Below are 19,065 nucleotides of genomic sequence, written 5' to 3' on the forward strand. Positions count from 1 at the left end.
ACAGTATATAAAATAGAAAAAGACAATAAAGTAATACAAAATACAAGAAATAAAAAACAAACTAACCTTTTCCACACAGCAAGCTGTAGCAGAGTCTGGGTGAGCCTTTCCAGTAAAACTCTGAAATGATTCATGATTGTCACATGCAATAAAATACCTTGATAATGGAATGTAGATACTGTCCTTACTGTACATTGTGATACTGTGAGGGACATCCACATGTTCCACATAATAGAATGACATACAGATTGACTGTTGCACACCACTGGATTATCAATCAGAAATTCCTGTGACATCATGTTGGGATGATTATACACTTGTATTGTCTCATACCTGCACTATGGTCATTGGCAAGATAAACATAAAAGTCGCACACAGGACAGTGCGCTGCAGAATGACAATGACGGATGTGGTGACAATAGGTTAAACAAGCTGGTAACATGGTGTAAATGTAGACAGTGTAGAGCAGAGACCACTTCATACAAATTAATTACATGAGTTGACATCAATCAAAACTCATGATCATCTTTGGATAACAGTAATACAGACACACAAACTTTGTGTAACAGAAAACTATGATTTTTTTGATCTCCTCTTTTTTCTTGTACTGTTTAAGATCAGTACTGCTAAGCTGATTTGGACTACTAATGGCAAAGTGTTAGGACATGTATAAGCATACCTTCAAGTGTTGAACTTACAATAGTAGTTAGCAGTATTCTGTGTTGTACTTGGACTCAGAAGTGCATATTATTCAGCAGTTCTGTTATTTAATATTAGAATGGACATACAAAATATTCATAATATATGCAGTTGTTAATAAAAAGTTGCAGAGAAATGTTAGCCAACTGGATGAGGATTAAAGGATCCATATGTATATTAATCTCCATCTTCATTATTTTATTCAAGCCAAGCACTTTCTGTACACTAAACTCAAAACGTTCAGCAGTATATCAGTAAATAAATAAACAGATGACAGGTTAAAAGTACAATTTATAACATAAAATATCGAAATTAGATACACTTAAACCCTGTACTGAGGCTGTCTTTCCTAAAGATATTGTGTGTCTAGCATACTACCTAAAATAATAAGCTATAAGTATGTTGGCTCTTCAGATCTGTTATAATCTTATATGTATATATTATACATTGCATGAGAAAATAACACTATAACATATTGTTAATATAGCAATGATACTGTACATTATAAATCAGGCTGATTTAACATAATAATGCTGCTTTAGCCCCTCTTCTTTCAGAAGCATGACGTGTTGTTTATGCTGATGAATGCAATTAATGCCAGCATGAATCAAAAAGACACACACTTTCACCAACTCTGAAATGGAGTATTACAGGAAAACACTAACATATGTGCATGAGATCAGAGCATGGTGAAGGCACTGCTGTCAGTTCTACATGGAATGAAGAACACTGCACTGTCTGAAGTTAATGACAAAACTATACTTGGAAGTTGTGTATGTTTGTGTGTGTGTGGAGACAACATAAATTTGTGCTATCTGAGGCTGTAGTACACACACACACACACACACACACACACACTCACAAAATTGCTGATATATGCTGCTATGACAGATACTATAGCAACAATGACTCTTGTTTGTGCTGCTTAAAATGTATAAAGAATAATGGATTTGATGAAGAAAATGAAATATCAGGATACAAAAAAGTAGAGTTACAGAGTTATGGTTTGCTTATTTCATCTGTTATTTCATGTGTCCAGTTGATTAAGACATTTTCATTACCACATGGATTCAGACTAGTAAACATTGCCCTGACAACAGACAGAGCTTTTTCTATGTCATCCTTTCCATTAGGATGCTCTTTCAGCCAATAGATCAAAGCCACAGGATCTATGTACAGTTGTTGTTCTGTGAGACGTGTCAGTACTTCACGTATGTTTCCCTGTAGAATAAGAACGCCATGCTTACCATCGTGCCAGCATTTCATAAAACTGCTGGCCATATCTACAAGACTTTTAATCTTTGCTCCATACTCTTTTTCATTTAACTGCATATATTCAACATCTGTTGGGATGTCGGCTTTCCATTTTTCATTAATATTAGTTTGAATAATTTTAAGTAATGAAGGATTGTTTTTTAACCATTCTTCTGGAATTTTGGTTTTAATATATTTAGTTACTAAAGGATTTTTTATTTCATTGCACACCTGTAGGTCTTCTCCAAGTTGCTGGACTGTAGATAGGTTATGAAAATTGCATTTTTGTAAGAATGTAGTCACAATATTGTAATAGACTTTCAAAACTCCTTGGTTTATAATATGTTCAGATTGTTTAGATCTGCCTTTTCTCATTTCAGGTAAACTGAAGTCAAACATGCTATTTTCCATCTTCCTAACAATTTTTTTCACAAATTCATTACAATCTTCCCCGAGGCCTGCACATTCCAGCACTTTTTCCAGATATTTATGGGCTTCTTCCATAACCTGTGAAAGACAATGAATATAAGCAGAAAAAAGAGCAATCACTGCACATTGTCTAAAATGAGCTTTAGCAGCACTGATTGTATTATCTCAGTATTTGTCTGTATAACATATAGATATTCATCCCTCACTCCCTCGCTCGCTCTTGTGTACAGACACACACAAACACACACACACACACACACACACACACACACACACACACACACACACACACACACACACACACAATCTGCTGCAAAATATGTGGGGCTTGAATGCTGGGGCACTTTTGGGGGAGCTCACATACGTGTCCAGAAATAAGTTGTGCATACCACCTTCTTATAAAAAGAAGGGACAACATACCAAGGATATCTTCTCATATTAAGGGAATATTAAGGTCAAGAAAAAGAAGCCAAATAGAAATGTTATTGGAAGGGATCCTGAAGCAACAGATACGTTATGATGTTATTTAGAACATAAGTTGGACATAAAACCAGAAGTATAATAATTTGGATGTTTTCCTACTGAAGACTTAAGCCTGTTTTCATTTTATCATTATGTTTGACTGTATATAGAAATGCATTTCTTTTATGAAATAGTATATCCAGCATGTTCATATACTATACTCCACTGTTGGAGAATGTGGCCATTGTTTGGTTTAATATAGAGTACTCTACAATACTATATGTTGCTGCATTACTGTCCACAAGTGTTAATACCTAATGAGTTAGTATCCCTACTTGTAAAACTGTTTTATGTGTGTGTGTGTTACCACAATAACCTGCAAAGAGAGAGTACTGTGTATATGCTTTTTGAGACACTGCTACCTTTTTGGTAAAGAGTCATTTCTGCAATGTAACCATAATGAGAAGATATGGGAATGCTTCAAAGATGCTGTGAGTCTGAAAAAAAGGATTATTGATTAAATTCTTAACTGAATATTAAGCAGAGTCAGACAATTTCTTTTTCTACACCAAAAGAACCAGAGTGTGAGACTCAGAAACTAAGCTTTGAGAGTGAAATAAGCAAAACAATTTTTAAACTAAGCTTTAAAATAAATCATACAGCATACAAAACAGTGGCTGAATGATACATAATGTTGAATGTTTTAACAAAGTGATATTAAACTGTTAAAAAGGTTGTCTACCAAAATATCATATGCTTCTAACCAACATAGTTAATCGCTATCATATTTTAGCAACAACAAAAAGTATTTATTTTACAAGGCCTCTCTCTCAGCAAAAGTCTGTTTCTCCAGATTAAGCATGTACATTCTTGCTTTCACTGTTCAAAACACCAAGTCCACCCAGTCTCAATAAAAAAAAAACTAATTCTCATATGGTCAAATCACAGAAAATTAGGGTCTATATTAGAAGCCCAAAGATCTGTTTGAAGAAATCGGAAAAGAGTGACACATGTTGCGAGAACTATGGAAGCAGCAAACATCCAAAACCACGAAATTCGAAATGTCAATTTGTCATGGTTGGCCTGTCTGCAGTATAGCTCCATAAGGTAAGTGTGCAATAGTTACGGACCTTAGGGTTAGGGTGCGGGTTAAGGTAAGTGCATTGATAGCTAATGTATGTAAGGTTTAGTATAGGGTTAGAAGTAGGGTTTTGTTAAGTGTATGTGTGTGGATTATTTGTTTTGTTTGGGTATATCTCCATAGGGTAAGTGTGCGATAGTTACGGACCTTAGAGTTAGCGTGTGGGTTAAGGAAAGTGCATAGGTAGTAATGTATGTAAGGTTTAGTTTAGGATTTGAAGTAGGGTTTGTTTAGTGTATGTATGTGGTTTATTTATTATGTTTAGGTAAAAAGTACGTAATTTTTTTTAGTTTTAGTTTTCATCCTCATGTTATTCCCTGGTATCTGTTGGTGGCACAAAGGACCAACATCCTCTGTGGGGAGGATGCAGGATTTGAAATAAGTTTTATTATCTTTAAGGCATACTATTAAAGTAGCCCTGGTGCCTAGGTGTCTCACCCAGCCCACTTCATTTTTTTTCTTTTCTAAGTGTCCTTAAGGCATGTTGTTAAAGAGTTATCCTCTAGTGGCTATTGGTTTCCCCAGCCATAAGTGTCATTAAGGCATGAAGTTAAATGCCCCATAACAGTATCAGTGGCTCAACAGGTAGAATACTTGCCTTTGGTATAGAAGGTTGTGAGCACTATTTCCACACCAGGTAGGGTGGTTGCTGACACTACAATTCAACATAAGAGAGGTGCTGCTCTCCTGAGTGTGCTGTAGTCCAGCCTGCTTAAGTTCGTGGCAGCTAAGGTGGATATAAAAGATCCCATAGCACCTATCAAAAAGAGTAGGGGTCCTTTATATCCAAAAAAGAGCTTTTATTTAGAACATGTTTACTTATGTACAAATATATAGATATATAAATATGTTTACACATATTCATAATTTCCCTTACAATCTTACTACATTTTCATTTCTATTAGACCCTCACTCCTTTTTCCATAACCATCTGATTTTACTTAATATTGTTGCTAAAAGCCAATTACCATTAAACATAATTTAATTAATTCTTTCATTCGATATAACCCATATGATATAAAATAACTGTTTATCCTTTTAACATATTCTTGACTTATATTCTTATGATATCCATATTTAATCATATCTATGTTTATTTTATCCACTTATTTTATATCTTCAAAAAATTGCTCTTTACATAGATTCCCCATAACTTTTTTACTCTTTTACATTTCAAAGCACATTCCCTAGTTTATTCTTCACAATGTAAACATATTTTATCATTTTTCTTTTTATATGGTATATTTCATTTTACTGGCAATTTATCTATTACCAGTCTCCACAAAAAATCTTGGCAATCTACCTTCTGATTACATCATTTGCATCATTTGCGTCTTATCTGTATAGCTTTAATTTTTTTCATCTGTTAGATTTTCCCATGGTTTTACATAGTAATGTTTTATCACTACATTCTTATACCATACTTTTCTATCTTTTTCTATATCATCAATATCTATACTCCACAAAAATATTTTTTCTTGGTAACATTTTATTTCTTCATTTATGCACTCTTTTTCTCTTTTACTCTTTTTACCATACCACAAAATGTATTATATTTATATTTATACAGTTTTACTGCTAATCTCTCATCTTTTTCATTTATCCACTTTAACAATTTGTACAAATTTAATGAAGCAGCATATACCACTGGGTTTATTAACCCTAAACCTCCTTCCTCTTTATTTGCATACAAAACTCCCCTTTTTACTGGGTTTAATCTAGAACCCCATATACATGAAAAACTATCTACGTTAATTCCTTTCAAATACTGTTGGCAACACAAATACTTGCTAAGTATGCTACTTTTCCCATCAGTACTAAATTTATCAAATAAGCCTTTTTTTCTGAATGATAATTTAAATGTTCATCAGAAAATATGTTTTGTTTTATTTCTTCTCTTGTTTTTTCCCATTGCATTCTACTTAAATATTTATTCACAAATTTTATACCTAACATAGAAATTAAATTCATTGTTAAATATATACTGCCATTTTACTACATCACCTAAATCTTTACTTTTCTTTTTATTTAAAGCCATCCCTATCATCTATAGACACTCATTTGGGCAAATTATTCCTTCTTGTATCCACATTTTGTTTTTGAGACATTATAAGGTCATCTGCATATGTTAACAGAACTTGAATTCTTAACCCCTCATGTGTTATATAACCCACCTCCTTCATTTTGTAACTTATTTTACATACTATCACATTCATAACTAATGTAAAGAGTACACAGCTCAACAGCTGTGTTGAGTATACAGCTCAACAGCTTGGAGATGAGGGTTCAGGAACATTTATATTCTATAAAAGTAAAAAATGAAAATAATGCACTTCATAAACATGCAAAAAAACTGCATTTTTTACAAGAAAATTCTTTTAATTATTGTACAACCAGTGCTTCCTAGTAAAAGAGGGGGATTTTTAAGACCAGAGTGGAACAAAAAGAAGCTTTATGGCAACTTAAAGTTGGGGTTGATTTGCCACCTGGTCTTAATGAAGTGATCAGCATAAAATGATTTTTAAAAGATAGAAGGTTAAAAATTTCAAAATGTGTATAAAAGTTTATATTTATTATGCTTTTTAATTGTTCTTTCATTGAGTGTTTTTAATTAGTGGTTTCATGCTTTAATTAGTTGATTGAATCATTGAGCATTTTTATTAGTTTAAAGGAGTTTAAAGAAAGCACCCCTGCGCTTCCAGGCTCTAACTCATTCCACACCTTTTGGCCCCAGAACATGACCAGAAGCTTCAAAGGCAGTGATGTTTCCATATTCGTAAAGGATATGCACACCTCCAGACTAGTAGCTCAGCATAATGCATCTGAGATACTTCAGATACAACTAACCCTGGGTAAGATGGCGATTCAGGTCATAGCCTGCTATAGGACCCCAACCATGTCCTTAAACTTGTACTCCACATTCCTAGGCACCCTGGAATCAATCAAGATCCAGCCCAATACTCTCATACTTGGAGACTTCAACTACCCCTCCATCAACTGGGAAAACTACTCGAATACCAATACACTGGCCCAACACTTCCTGGAATTCATCAGTTCCAGTGCCCTGGACCAGCTCATCCTGATCTCCACTAGAGGAAGCAACATCCTAGACCTGGTTATCACTAACATGGGTGACCATTGCTCTACACCAATAGTTAATTCCTCCCTGGTTATATCCGACCACAAACTAATCACCATGGAAATCCACACCTCACCCACATCCCCGACAAAGGTAACCAACTTGAAAAACTTCTTCCAAGCTGATTTTGGGCGCCTAAAAACAGAGATGGCTAACTTTACAGCTCCCATGCTAATGGAAAATAGCTGCATGACAACCAAATCATACACTAATGCTCTGTATGAACATGTACTTAAATGCATGCAACTAGCCATACCCAATAGAACCAAGACGCTCTCCACCAAAAAAAGGAAGCCAATCTGGTGGACCCCATCCATCAATAAACTCTACAACAGAAGGAAGAAACTGTTGCAGAAAAATGTGATGGCCAAGGACTGGAAAAACTCCCTTAGTAAACTCAACAAAAAGTTGAGATCCCTTATCAAATCCTCTAAAGCCAGCTATGAAGGCAGAATTGTGGCAGACACAAAAAACAACCACAAAGCCTTCTATAGCTATATCAAGAACCTCCATGGCAATACCCAGATTTGCTCCGAGTTACTGCACAATGGTACAAACTATACTGAGCCAACAGATATTGCCAATATACTGGCAGACAGATTCAGTGCCAACTTTACCCCCCCTCCCCCAAAAGGACCATTCACAATACTGAAAGAATGCCAAGTACCCAGCATTTCTGCAGCACAGGTAAAAGCTGCATTGTCCAAGGCCAAGAATACAGCATCCATGGGACCTGACAATATCCAGGCTGTGTTCTACATGAACTACAAAATGAAATGGCATTACATCTGTGTGCCTTGTTCAGTCACAGTCTTACCTCAGGCTCTGTTCCTACTGAATGGTGCACTGTTACAGTCATCCCTCTCCATAAATGATGGACGACTACAGACCCTGAAAATTATCGCCCTATTAGCTTGATGAATCTGATATGTAAAGCTATGGAGCGCATCATCATGGACCTGATTAACAAAGATATAGGTAATCTCCAAACCCTGGACCCCACGCAAGTTGGCTTTGTTAAAGGAAGATCCTGCCTACTTAACCTGGTTGACTTCTTCGAGTCAGTCAGCAAGGCTTTGGATTAGGGTAAGGCAGTGCACACAGCCTAACTCGATCTGACCAATGCCTTTGATACCATTCCTCACTCAGGAATTATTGATAAACTCACCAAACTAGGCATCAACCCCATATCACCAGATGGGTTGCAAATAGGCTCACAGATAGCACCCACAGAGTGAAAGTAGTAGATTCCAAGTCAGACTTCTGACCAGTCACAAGTGGAGTCCCACAGGGATCAGTCCTGGGTCCTCTCCTGTTTGGCATCTACTTCTCAGAAGTCCAGGCCAACACAAAGGGACTCTGACTGACCAAGTTCACAGACAACTGCAAGCTGGGAGCAATTAGTAACTCCCCAAGTGATGTAGACATCCTACAGAAAGGCCTCACTGAGACCAATGACTGGTGTTGGAGCCATGGCCTTAAGCTTAACGCCAAAAAATGCATTGTTATTCCCTTTGGTAAAAACTCAGTGCTCACTAATTACCACATCAATGGGAGCCCACTGAACACTGAAAGTGTTATAAGAGATCTGGGGGATGCAGGTTGACAGCAACCTCTCTTTCAACCATCACATTGCCACTGTAGTCAGAAAGTCCTTCTATGTGGCACATCTCATAAACAAAGGTTTTGTATCCAGGAAGAAAGAGGCCATCATTTTTCTCTACTCATCCATCATTAGAACAATCACTGAGTATAATGTCACAGTTGGCATGTACCTTGCTAGACATCTGCAACAGCTGGAGAGGCCACAGAATTACCTCACGAACAGGATCCTAGGCCTTAAACACATGTCCTACATGGACGGACTCAAGCAACTTCAGCTATTCTCTTTCTCTTATCACCTACTTAGAGGTGATATCTGCTTGACTTACATAGCCATGGCTGACCCAGCCCTGCTAGAAATGCTACACCTAAAGAAATCCCAGTCCCTCCACACCACATGCTCCAGAGACCTTCATTACCTCAATCAACAGAACATGCTGGAAAGACGGGTTCATCACCCACAGACTGCCCATGCTCTGGAATAGGCTTCCCATACATGTCAAGCAGGGCACCTCACTGTCCCTCTACAGGAGGAATCTCGATGAGTGGATGGGTAATAGAATGTCCACCCTGGGGATCACTCCAGTGGTGCTACTGGATAGGGGCACTGGGGAGCTAATGTCAGACGGCAAGATGCCAGGGCACTTTTATGGGCTAGGCTTGAGAAGGCTCCAGGGCCATTAGCCTAGTAGACACCTATGAACCTATGCCTATATAATAGGCATTGCAAGCAGAGCATACGCTCACATAAACTACTTTAGATTTACAAGAAAAGACTCCTGGGATAGGAAAGACTTGATTAAAATGATCAAGACTTAAATACAGCCTTTCTAATATATATCTACACATAGAACAGTCTCCACATTTATACATCTCTTTGTCTTTTTTAAAGGATATGTGATGAATGCTATTGTTAGAAGTATCATTCTGTAATAAATTCTTCAAATTACAACTTTTCCTATACACATATCTTGGACTAGATCCAATACACTTAATAAGATCAGAATTTCCTTCTAAAATGTTCCAGTTGTCTTCAATGACTGCCCATATAAAACTACAATCAATGGACATATCTAAATAGCAAATAGCTACAGAAACATTGGTAGACCTATGAAATTTTCTAGCGGTTTTAATAAAATAGGAGGGAAATGAGTATCTCTTTTTCCTTTGATTTCTACTGCTTGTGCTACCAAAGTGTCATGATCATAACCCTATTTAAAAACAAAAAGGTAATAAATTCACCCTCTCTGATAAAGACCCTATTATCTGTTATCAAGTCTAGAGGCTCTTATAAACTGTCCTCTAGGTATATTAATTTTCAAAAAGTGGGGATGGTTGCTACCAAAATGAAGATAGTTATTACTAAAGATGTTCTTCCTATGAATTGTACTATCTACACTCGACTACTATCTGTATTCTATTCCAAGAATACATCTAAAAACAAACTTTTAAACCACATTTTCCCATAATAAATTTTAAAAACTCAGATCAAGTATTCAAACATTAACTAGTTCAGCTGCATCTACCTCAGTACCTTCAATTATAATGAATAAATCATCAACAAACCAATTGAAGTATACAGTTTTGTAAACAGCTTTGAGGCATTCTAAAATCAGGTGCTCCCACCACCCTTACCCCAGGTTGGCTAAAGCAGGAGCAGCTGCTGAACCCATTGCCACTCTTCTAATTTGTTTATATATATATATATATATATATATATATATATATATATATATATATATATATATATATTGCTGTTAAACATAAAAAAATATTTTCTAATAAAACTTCTATTAACGTACAGCAACAATTAACATAAAAACTAAGCATATTAGTAGATTTGTTTAAATACAGTCTGACAAAATACACTCCAGTACCTTGTGGGATGCAGGTAAACAATAAACAAACATCAATAGTAATAAATGCGTTTGTCTCTGCACTAAAATCTTAGTCATTTAGAAATTCTCTTAACTTATCCAAAAAGTCCCAAGAGTCTCTAATATAAGAGGGAAGTTTTTGCACTACTAGATTAAGAATAGAATTTGCCATCAAAGAAATACCTTCAGTGACATAACCTGGAGCAGAAACTATAGGACAAAAAGGTGGATTCTTAAAGTCCTTATGTATTTTGAGTATCCCAAAAAGGGAACGCAAACAGTAGTGCAAAACTTCCCCCTATAAATTTCATACCCTATTCTATCTTGACCTGCAGCCAAATCTATATTTACTTGTCCTAATACTTTATCTAGCTCATGTAAAGAAATCTCCTTTTCCAACTCTTTATTCTATTTTTCTGTTAATTTTTTTACTTTCCATGTTTTTTCACTACTTTGTTTTTTACTTTAAACATTTCTTGTACATATTATGCTGCATTATTCATAATATTTTCATGAGTTCTTTCTATTTTTCCCTTTTACATTTTTTATCTCTCTCATTACACTACCATCTTCATTCATTAGCCTGCTTAAGTAATTTGATATTTCTTTTTTCTTGTAAAAAAATTTCTTTGCTTATATAACAATTCTGATTTCTTTCATACAATTCTTATTCTTTGTCAAAGTGTTCTATCATTATGTTCTAAATCTTCCAATGCACTGTTATATTTTTTATATATTTTTCTCTCTCTTATCTCGCATCATATTGCCACTATAAAACCATTTTTTAAATATTCCTTAAATATCATCCGCCATTCAGACCAATTTTTATAAAATGTTGTCACAGTAATATAATCTTTCTATAAGTATATTACTAATCTCTTTCCTTCTTCATTCCATGCTTTCTCATTTATCCCTTTTATTACTTTGTCTATTTTTTCTTATTCCTTGTTTCCCTTTATCTCTAGCCATATTGCAATGTGATCAGAAAATTGTGTTTCAGTTACCTCCTTTTCTCCTATAATTAATTCTGATACTATAGAATCACCTATTTCAGTTCTATACATATCCCTTTTGTAAGTCCATGATTTTCATCCCAATGTTTTAACTTACCGTGGCTTATAACTTCTATTATACAACAACCCCCCCATTAATATTCCAAAACGTGCATGCTGACTGGTCAGTGTGCACATTGTAAATCAGAATTATAGTAATGGAAAAAGGTCTGGTTGCCCAGACTTTTTCCATTAGTGTAACTCTTTTTTTTTTACAGCAACGATGAACGCAAGATCTCCGTTGCTTTTTACAACCTGTCTCACTATGTTAAACGAGTTTAATATAGTGAGACAGCTTTTAAAAAAGTAACAAAGATCTTCCTATCTCCGTTGCTTTTTTAAAGGTGTCCCGCTATGTTAAATGGGTTTAACATAACGAGACAGCTTTAAAAAAGCAACAGAGATTCTCCGTTGCTTTTTTTAAAGCTGTCTCGCTATGTTAAACTCCTTTAATATAGCGAGACAGTTTATAAAAAGCAACGGAGATCTTGCTTTCTCCATTGCTTTTGCCTACAGCTCTGATGTACTGCATAAGCACACACATGCGCAGTACATCAGAACTGCTGCAGAATACCAGACAGCTGTGGAAGGGCAGCAAGGAGGCATTATACAATGCCATTATTTAAGAAAAGTAATTATTTATTTTCTTAAATAATGTCATTGTATAATAACACGCCTGGTGTGGGTAATGCTGGATTTACCCACGGTTGTCTTTGTTTGGCCACTTGGGCTTCACCCTCGTGACCAAACCACACCAACCGGGGGTAAATCCAGCATTACCCGCACCCAGGCGTGGGTTATTGCTATAATATTTTTCTTATATCATTTCCTTTTTTTTACCCTTGCTTCTTAAATTACAATTAAAGTATTCTGTTATTATCATATTTATATTTATCACCACACATAATCTTAAATCTGATTAAATATGCTTTCCCTGATTTATTAGTATAAGTATATAATGTTATAATTCTATATACTTGGTCTTTTTATTTTAAATCCACATTGGTAAAATGCCCTATTTTGTTGAAGTTGCATCTAATATCTTTACTGTATTCTTATAGAATACAGCTATTTGGGAACATCTCTCATTTCCCATATTCCAGATTATCTTTCTGTGTTTAAAATTCTTTTTTCTTTTGTTAAAAATCTTGTGTTTTCTAACATACTCCTATCTATATCACATGTATTACACCACTCTCAAATCCATATTCTTCTTACTATATTCTTAATACTACTCACTTATACAGAGAGCACTCTAAAATTTTCATTTTCCCTTTTCCTTAAATTCAGTTTCATAAATTCATAGCTAATTACTAAACTAACTTTCTTAACAGGCCATTCTAAGCCTAGCCAAATTCCTTCCCAAAGGTGAGAATCACATACTGTACCTTGTGTCTGTGAATCAAACTCCTAAACTATTGTATCAAGCCCCAGTTGTTAGCTGTATATATTTGTTTTCATCCATTTCCTTTCTTTTTTCTTTCGTACTTTCCTTTTAAATTTTCTTTTGCTGTTTTTTTACCTTTTACCAATATATTTTTTCTCCTACTAGCTCTCAACTTATGTCTTCTTCATCACTTATTTCAGAGCCTTCTTATTTTTTTCTATTTCTACTACTTCCAAAATGTCTTCCCTTTGTTCATTTTCTTCTCTTTCTTTTTCTTTTTCTTTACTCTTGTTTTCATTTTGGAAATCCATCCATAAATGTCCAATTGTGTTACATTTATAACATTTCAATTCTCATTTGTTTGTATCTTGTCCCATTTCCCCACAAATATAACATTTTCTTTTGACACAGTTACTTATCAAATGTCCTTCTTTTCCACAAAAAACACGTTTTGGGCTGTCCACAGTATTTTCCGGCACCCCTATTCCCCTCCACATTTATCATGCTTGGTATATGTATACTTTTTCTCTTTCTATTTTAACACAATATTACAATCCCATCCACCATTATATAAATCCCTTTTGTCATAAACTTTTACACTGCCCAGTACATCTTTACATAAAGTTTTCAAATGCTCTTTCAAAGTCTCTCTTTTAACCTCTGTTCAAAATTGTACATGAATTTTATTTTTTGTTTCCCTGGTAAATGTTTTTACCACATAAAGATTCCATGTGTTGCAGTCTTTCTTTTTTCATATTCTCCAAGAAAACTTTCCATTGAAAAAACTGTCTCGGGTATTTCACAAAATGTCTTTCTGTTAATAAGAATAAATTCTCTTATCACATGTGCTTGTATACTTAAAGGAGTTCTTAAATTGTCCCATACTTAATACCTGTCCATTTCTTTGTCTTCTTTACTTTAAATCCTTACCATGTACTTCGATTTTTTCATTTTCGTCTGCCTTCTTTTCTCCTACACCCTTTTTGCTTTCTTTTACTTTCTCTGCATATGTTTTATTTTCCATCTCATCACTATTCTTCAGGACTGTTTTTGCATCCTCCTTTTGTATTTTATCCATAATGATGCCCCCACCCCCAGAATCATCTCCTTCATTTTCCAGCTCACTCTGCATCACCATTTCTTTAAGAAAATCATCCCACAATCCTCCAGGCTGGAGGGTTGTAATTATACAGCCATCATTTACTGACTCATCTCCATCAAACTCCATCAAACTGATTTCTTTGAAACATCTCCTAAGAATCCTGCACATATCCTCTTGTCTCAATATTTGCTTTCTCCTCCATTTCTCTCACCACTCTATTATCTCCTTATGTCTCCATCCTCCTTCCTGTTTCACTGGACTGCCTCTGGACCCGGAATGGAAACAGGAAGTACTCCTGCAAAATGAGTCCCACTCACAACTATGACGAGTAGGGGAACTTCCTAGATGCCCTGGCCAAATTTTCACTAGTAGTAAAAATATCACCTTGGGTCCTCCTTGGAAAGAGACCACTAGCCTAATGGAACTAACCTGGTTAACAAAGGATAAATAAAATAAATAAATAAATAAAATAAGTAATCTCTGGTTTCTAGTGGTTCCCTCCATCCTTGTCTTTGTTAAGTGTCATTAAGGCATGAGATGACAGAGTTATCACTGGTGTCTATTGGTTCCCCCGACCCACTATTGCAGGTTTTGCTCATTAGTCTATGGAGCTTGGAGATATGATAGCCCTTTCCAACAACTCCCCCCGCACACACAAACTCACACACACACACACACACACACACACACACACACACACACACACACACACACACACACATAAACTCACCCTACTACTGCTTCACTAACCTCACTGTGTGACCTCCCATACAGACACCTGCACACCCACATACATTCACACATTCAGCTCCTCACATACACACATGCACACACACATACCCTGATACTACTTGTACCCTAAACTCCCAGACATATGCTTCTAACTTGATGAATGAATGCCAACTTTTGGCTGTATTTATTTAACATCAGTGGCCAGGAACAGCTGTGTTAATTTACATAGCCTGGCTCTGGGTAAATGCCTAACCACAGGCAGTTCAAAGGTAGAGAACATGGCTAATTAGCTCCACCAGAATGCCTCATTAGCATTTAGTATTTAACATGGGTGCAGAGACAATCCTCCATGGTGCTGCAAGTCTTTATGTTGCAGAACTGTGGCAGGGCTGTTTCTAAATCAGGAATGGTTACTGCAAGGTGAACAATTCATGTACACCATTCGTTAACCTTTCTGATTCAGGCCAATTATATACTGGCAAAACCTTTTACCACTAAATTTTTATATTACATCCTGCCAAGACAGCACTAAATTCATGCCCCTAGGTATCATGGTGTATCATATTTATTTATTTGTATTTTATATTTGTTGACCGAGAAAGTCCGACTGGGTATATGCCCATTTTCAGCGGAGGCCCGGGGAGAAAAGCTCCATATATTCAGACATATGAGATTTACATAATATAAGAGTAAATCTATATTATCAGATGAAGAAAGAAACAGTATAATTATAGTAAAGACATAGTTCAACAGGAGAAATGACCTATATGTCAGAGTATAATATCACAAGGAAGGCTCCATATATTCAGACAAACAAAATTTCACATAATATAAGAGTATAATCTAGCATTTCAGAGGGAAAAAAAACAGCGTATTTATAGCAAAGACACAGTCTGACAGGTAATGACATATGTCAGAGTATAACAATATAAGGTGCAAGACATTTGCCTAGGAGTATTAATTTCTCACATAGAGAAAAGTGTAAACATCATACTGCAATCATCTGCTAGTTAAAGGATATGAAATAGTAATGAAATACTGATAACCTGTTGACAGCTAATAGTAGAGCTGGCAGCTAATTAGTGGTACAGGAGAAAGTGGGGGGTTAGTTGGGGTATGGACAAGGACATAGCCAGTGAGATTTTAGGTGTGCTTTAAGAGCATTTTTGAAGAAACTGCTGGAAGGGTGGGTAGTTATGGCAGTGGGAAGTGAGTTCCAGATTTTGGATATGGAGTAGGAAAATAGCACTTCCCCTGCAGAGTTGTTGGGTTTGGTGACTTGGAGTAGATTTTTGTTGCATGAATGAAGGGGTCTGGAGGATTGGTAGGGTTGGAGAAGTGTATGAAGTGAGGGAATTTTAAGAGGGTGGTTTACAAGTTTATGAGCAAAGGTAAGTTGGGTTAGGTGTAGGAGTTGAGGGAGCTCAAGCCAGTCTAGGTTTCTAAGGGAGACACAGTGGTGACTGGGGTGGGAGTCCCCTAATGCAAATTTTGCAATTTTATTGTAGCAGGCTTTGAGTTTCTTTAGGTCTGATTGTCGAAGATTTGTGAGTATGGGTGATGCATAGAGTAGGGTTGAGATTAGTTGGGAAGTTGCAATAGAGATTCTGGCTGGTTTGGTTAGGTATTGTTGGTTTCTATACAATGCACAGGTTCAACAAAACCAGTCCAGTTTTTGTGGACTTTTTTATTGTGAGTGGTATGTGAGTGTCAAATTTGAGTTTGTTGTCAATCTGTACACTGAGTAGCTTAGTGTGGGCTGTTGGTGAGATGGAAGTGTGGTCTTTGGCAAGTATATTGAAATGGGGGATGTTCGGGGTAGATTTTGAGGGTTGAAAGATGAGGAGTTTGGTCTTATTTGGGTTGAGGAGGAGTTGAGCATTTAATAGCCAATTTTCAACAGAAGAGAAAGATGCTTGAATGATCTGTTGTAGTTCTGTTAGAGTTGGAGCTGAGCAGATGAAAGTGGAGTCATCTGCATACTGTATGAGGGAGGCGTGTATGGTGGTGGTGCAGACCATTGGTAAAAATGGAGAAAAGCAAAGGACCAAGGATGGAGCCTTGGGGATCCCCGAGAGTAACAGGGAGGTGAGCGGATAGATAGTTGTGCCAGACAACTGACTGCTGGCGGCCATGTAGATAGGTGTGGAACCAATTGATGGCAGGTATGGAAAAGGAGAGGTTGGAAGGTGCAGAGAGTAGAAGATCATGTGATACAATATCAAAAGCCTTCGATAGATCAAGAAATACAGCAGAGTTTTTATGTTGGAGAATGGTGTTAGTGAAGGAGAGCAGAGCAGTTGTGGTGCTATGGTGTGGTCTGAAACCATGATGTGTATTGGAGAGGAGATTATTGTCTAGGAAATAATTGGAGATCTGTGAGTTGATACATTTTTCGAGTATCTTGGAGAGAGGTGAGAGGATGGCAGTGGGGCGGTAGTTGGAGATGTCTGTTGAGGGGCTGCCTTTGTGTACAGGTATGATGTGGGATATTCTGGCAAGGATTCCAGGGTAACTGGTAAATATATCTAGATTATGTAGTGATGAAGTTGATTTAGAAAATAACATTTATGATTCTATTAATATGTTTTTACAAAGAGGTTACAAAGAGGTTACAGTATTGAATTGATTAAAGAATCTATTAATAAATTATTAATAGCCATTACTAATAATACTGAGAATTTTTTTCCAGTTAATAAAGTTTTTAAGGAGACTATATTTCCAGATAAAAGAATTAATAGATATCTACAAAATTGTAATAAAGAAAAACAAGATATTTATTTTGTGACTACTTTTAATTTATTAAGTGAAAAAAATGGGACTATATTAAGCATTACTGGAAATTTTTGTTACAAGATGAATTTATGTGTAAATTTATTCCTATTGTTCCAAAGGTTGCATATAAAAGGGGACAGAATTTAGGAGATAAATTAATTAAAGCTTATTATGTCCATCCTAAGAATCAATTAAGTTATTCATTATGTACTTATGGAACTACTCCTTGTGGTTCCTGAAATATATGTTTGTACATTAAATTATACTTTGCTAAAATAAATGGAATTAGGTTTATACCAAATAATCAATTTACATGTCAAACTTCTGGAGTTATTTATTGTCTTAGGTGCCCTTGTAACCTTTTTTATGTGGGAGAAACAAAAAGAAAATTTAAAATTAGAATGCAGGAGCATGTTCATGATATCAAAAGGGGAGCAATGGAAAGTCCAGTAGCTTCACATTTTATGGAACAACATAATAGTAATGTGAATGTTTTGGAATGTACTATTTTAGAAAAAGTTTTTGTTAGAAAAGGAGATGATAGATTGTTGAAAAATATTTTATCATTTAAAGAAACTATTTTCATATTGAAATATAACACATATCACCCAGTGGTCTTAACAAAGAAGTCAGCTGGAGATGTTTATTGTAATATATATTGGGCAGGATTCATGAAGCCTCCGTGTAAGAGTTACAAGGCTTACACGTAGGCTGCAGTTAAACGGTGTGACGTCAGCATGTCATGCATATGCATGAGGGCATGCTGAATCACACCTAAGGCTTACACGGTCCGTGGAAGACAGTAGGGGGCATGTCCCTAGGCCGAGCCCTGCAAATGGACATGCCCCCAGAAGAGTAAAAGTCCCGAAAGTAAACCCCCACAACAGAGTCCCCTGTAAATGTGAATAAACACAACACAACACATGCCCCCACAGACTATGAACATAAAATATATAAATGAACATGTTATATTTTTTTTAAATTGTAAAGATGTTTGCCCGTGAGTGCGCTCGTTTGCGCGGGCGTGCCCGTAGCTTAGCCACAGTTAGCAGTCAGTGGAAAAGCATATAAGAGCTACATATGCAAAGTAAACCAAGAAGCAATAGCGTAGAGGTAGAGACGTCGGCTGAAGAGCAAGCAGTCATGGCTCGAGTCCCCTCAACATCAATTTTTATTTTTAGTGAAATAAGCACAAAACAAGTCCCTGACATATATGTACACATATAAAATTATATTTTATGTAAAATGTAATGAAATGGGCCATTTATTTTGAAGAAATGTGAGATAAAATAATAAAAAATGCCAGATATGCCTATAGCTGAGCTACAGTTTAACAAGTTGAGTGCATCTGCCCGTAGGTGAGCAGTGGTTTAACAGGTGTAAAATGAGTGCCCGTAGGCGAGCAGTGGTTTAA

The 19,065-nt window shown here is 36.0% G+C and overlaps 1 protein-coding gene across 1 annotated transcript in view; it reads right to left on the reverse strand.

Annotated features, from left to right (window-relative positions):
• Positions 1-872: 872 nt before the first annotated feature.
• LOC122793949 overlaps positions 873-19,065 on the reverse strand; it is a 49,063-nt gene continuing 30,870 nt past the window's right edge. The window contains exon 2 of the mRNA XM_044061994.1: positions 873-2,460. Coding sequence (XP_043917929.1) covers positions 1,699-2,457 — 759 coding nt within the window. The 5' untranslated portion in view covers positions 2,458-2,460 and the 3' untranslated portion in view covers positions 873-1,698. The remainder of the gene's footprint in view (positions 2,461-19,065) is intronic.

Source organism: Protopterus annectens, chromosome 2.part1 (assembly GCF_019279795.1).
Source record: "Protopterus annectens isolate FY-2018-M chromosome 2.part1, PAN1.0, whole genome shotgun sequence".
In the NCBI taxonomy this organism is placed as follows: Eukaryota; Metazoa; Chordata; order Ceratodontiformes; family Protopteridae; genus Protopterus; species Protopterus annectens.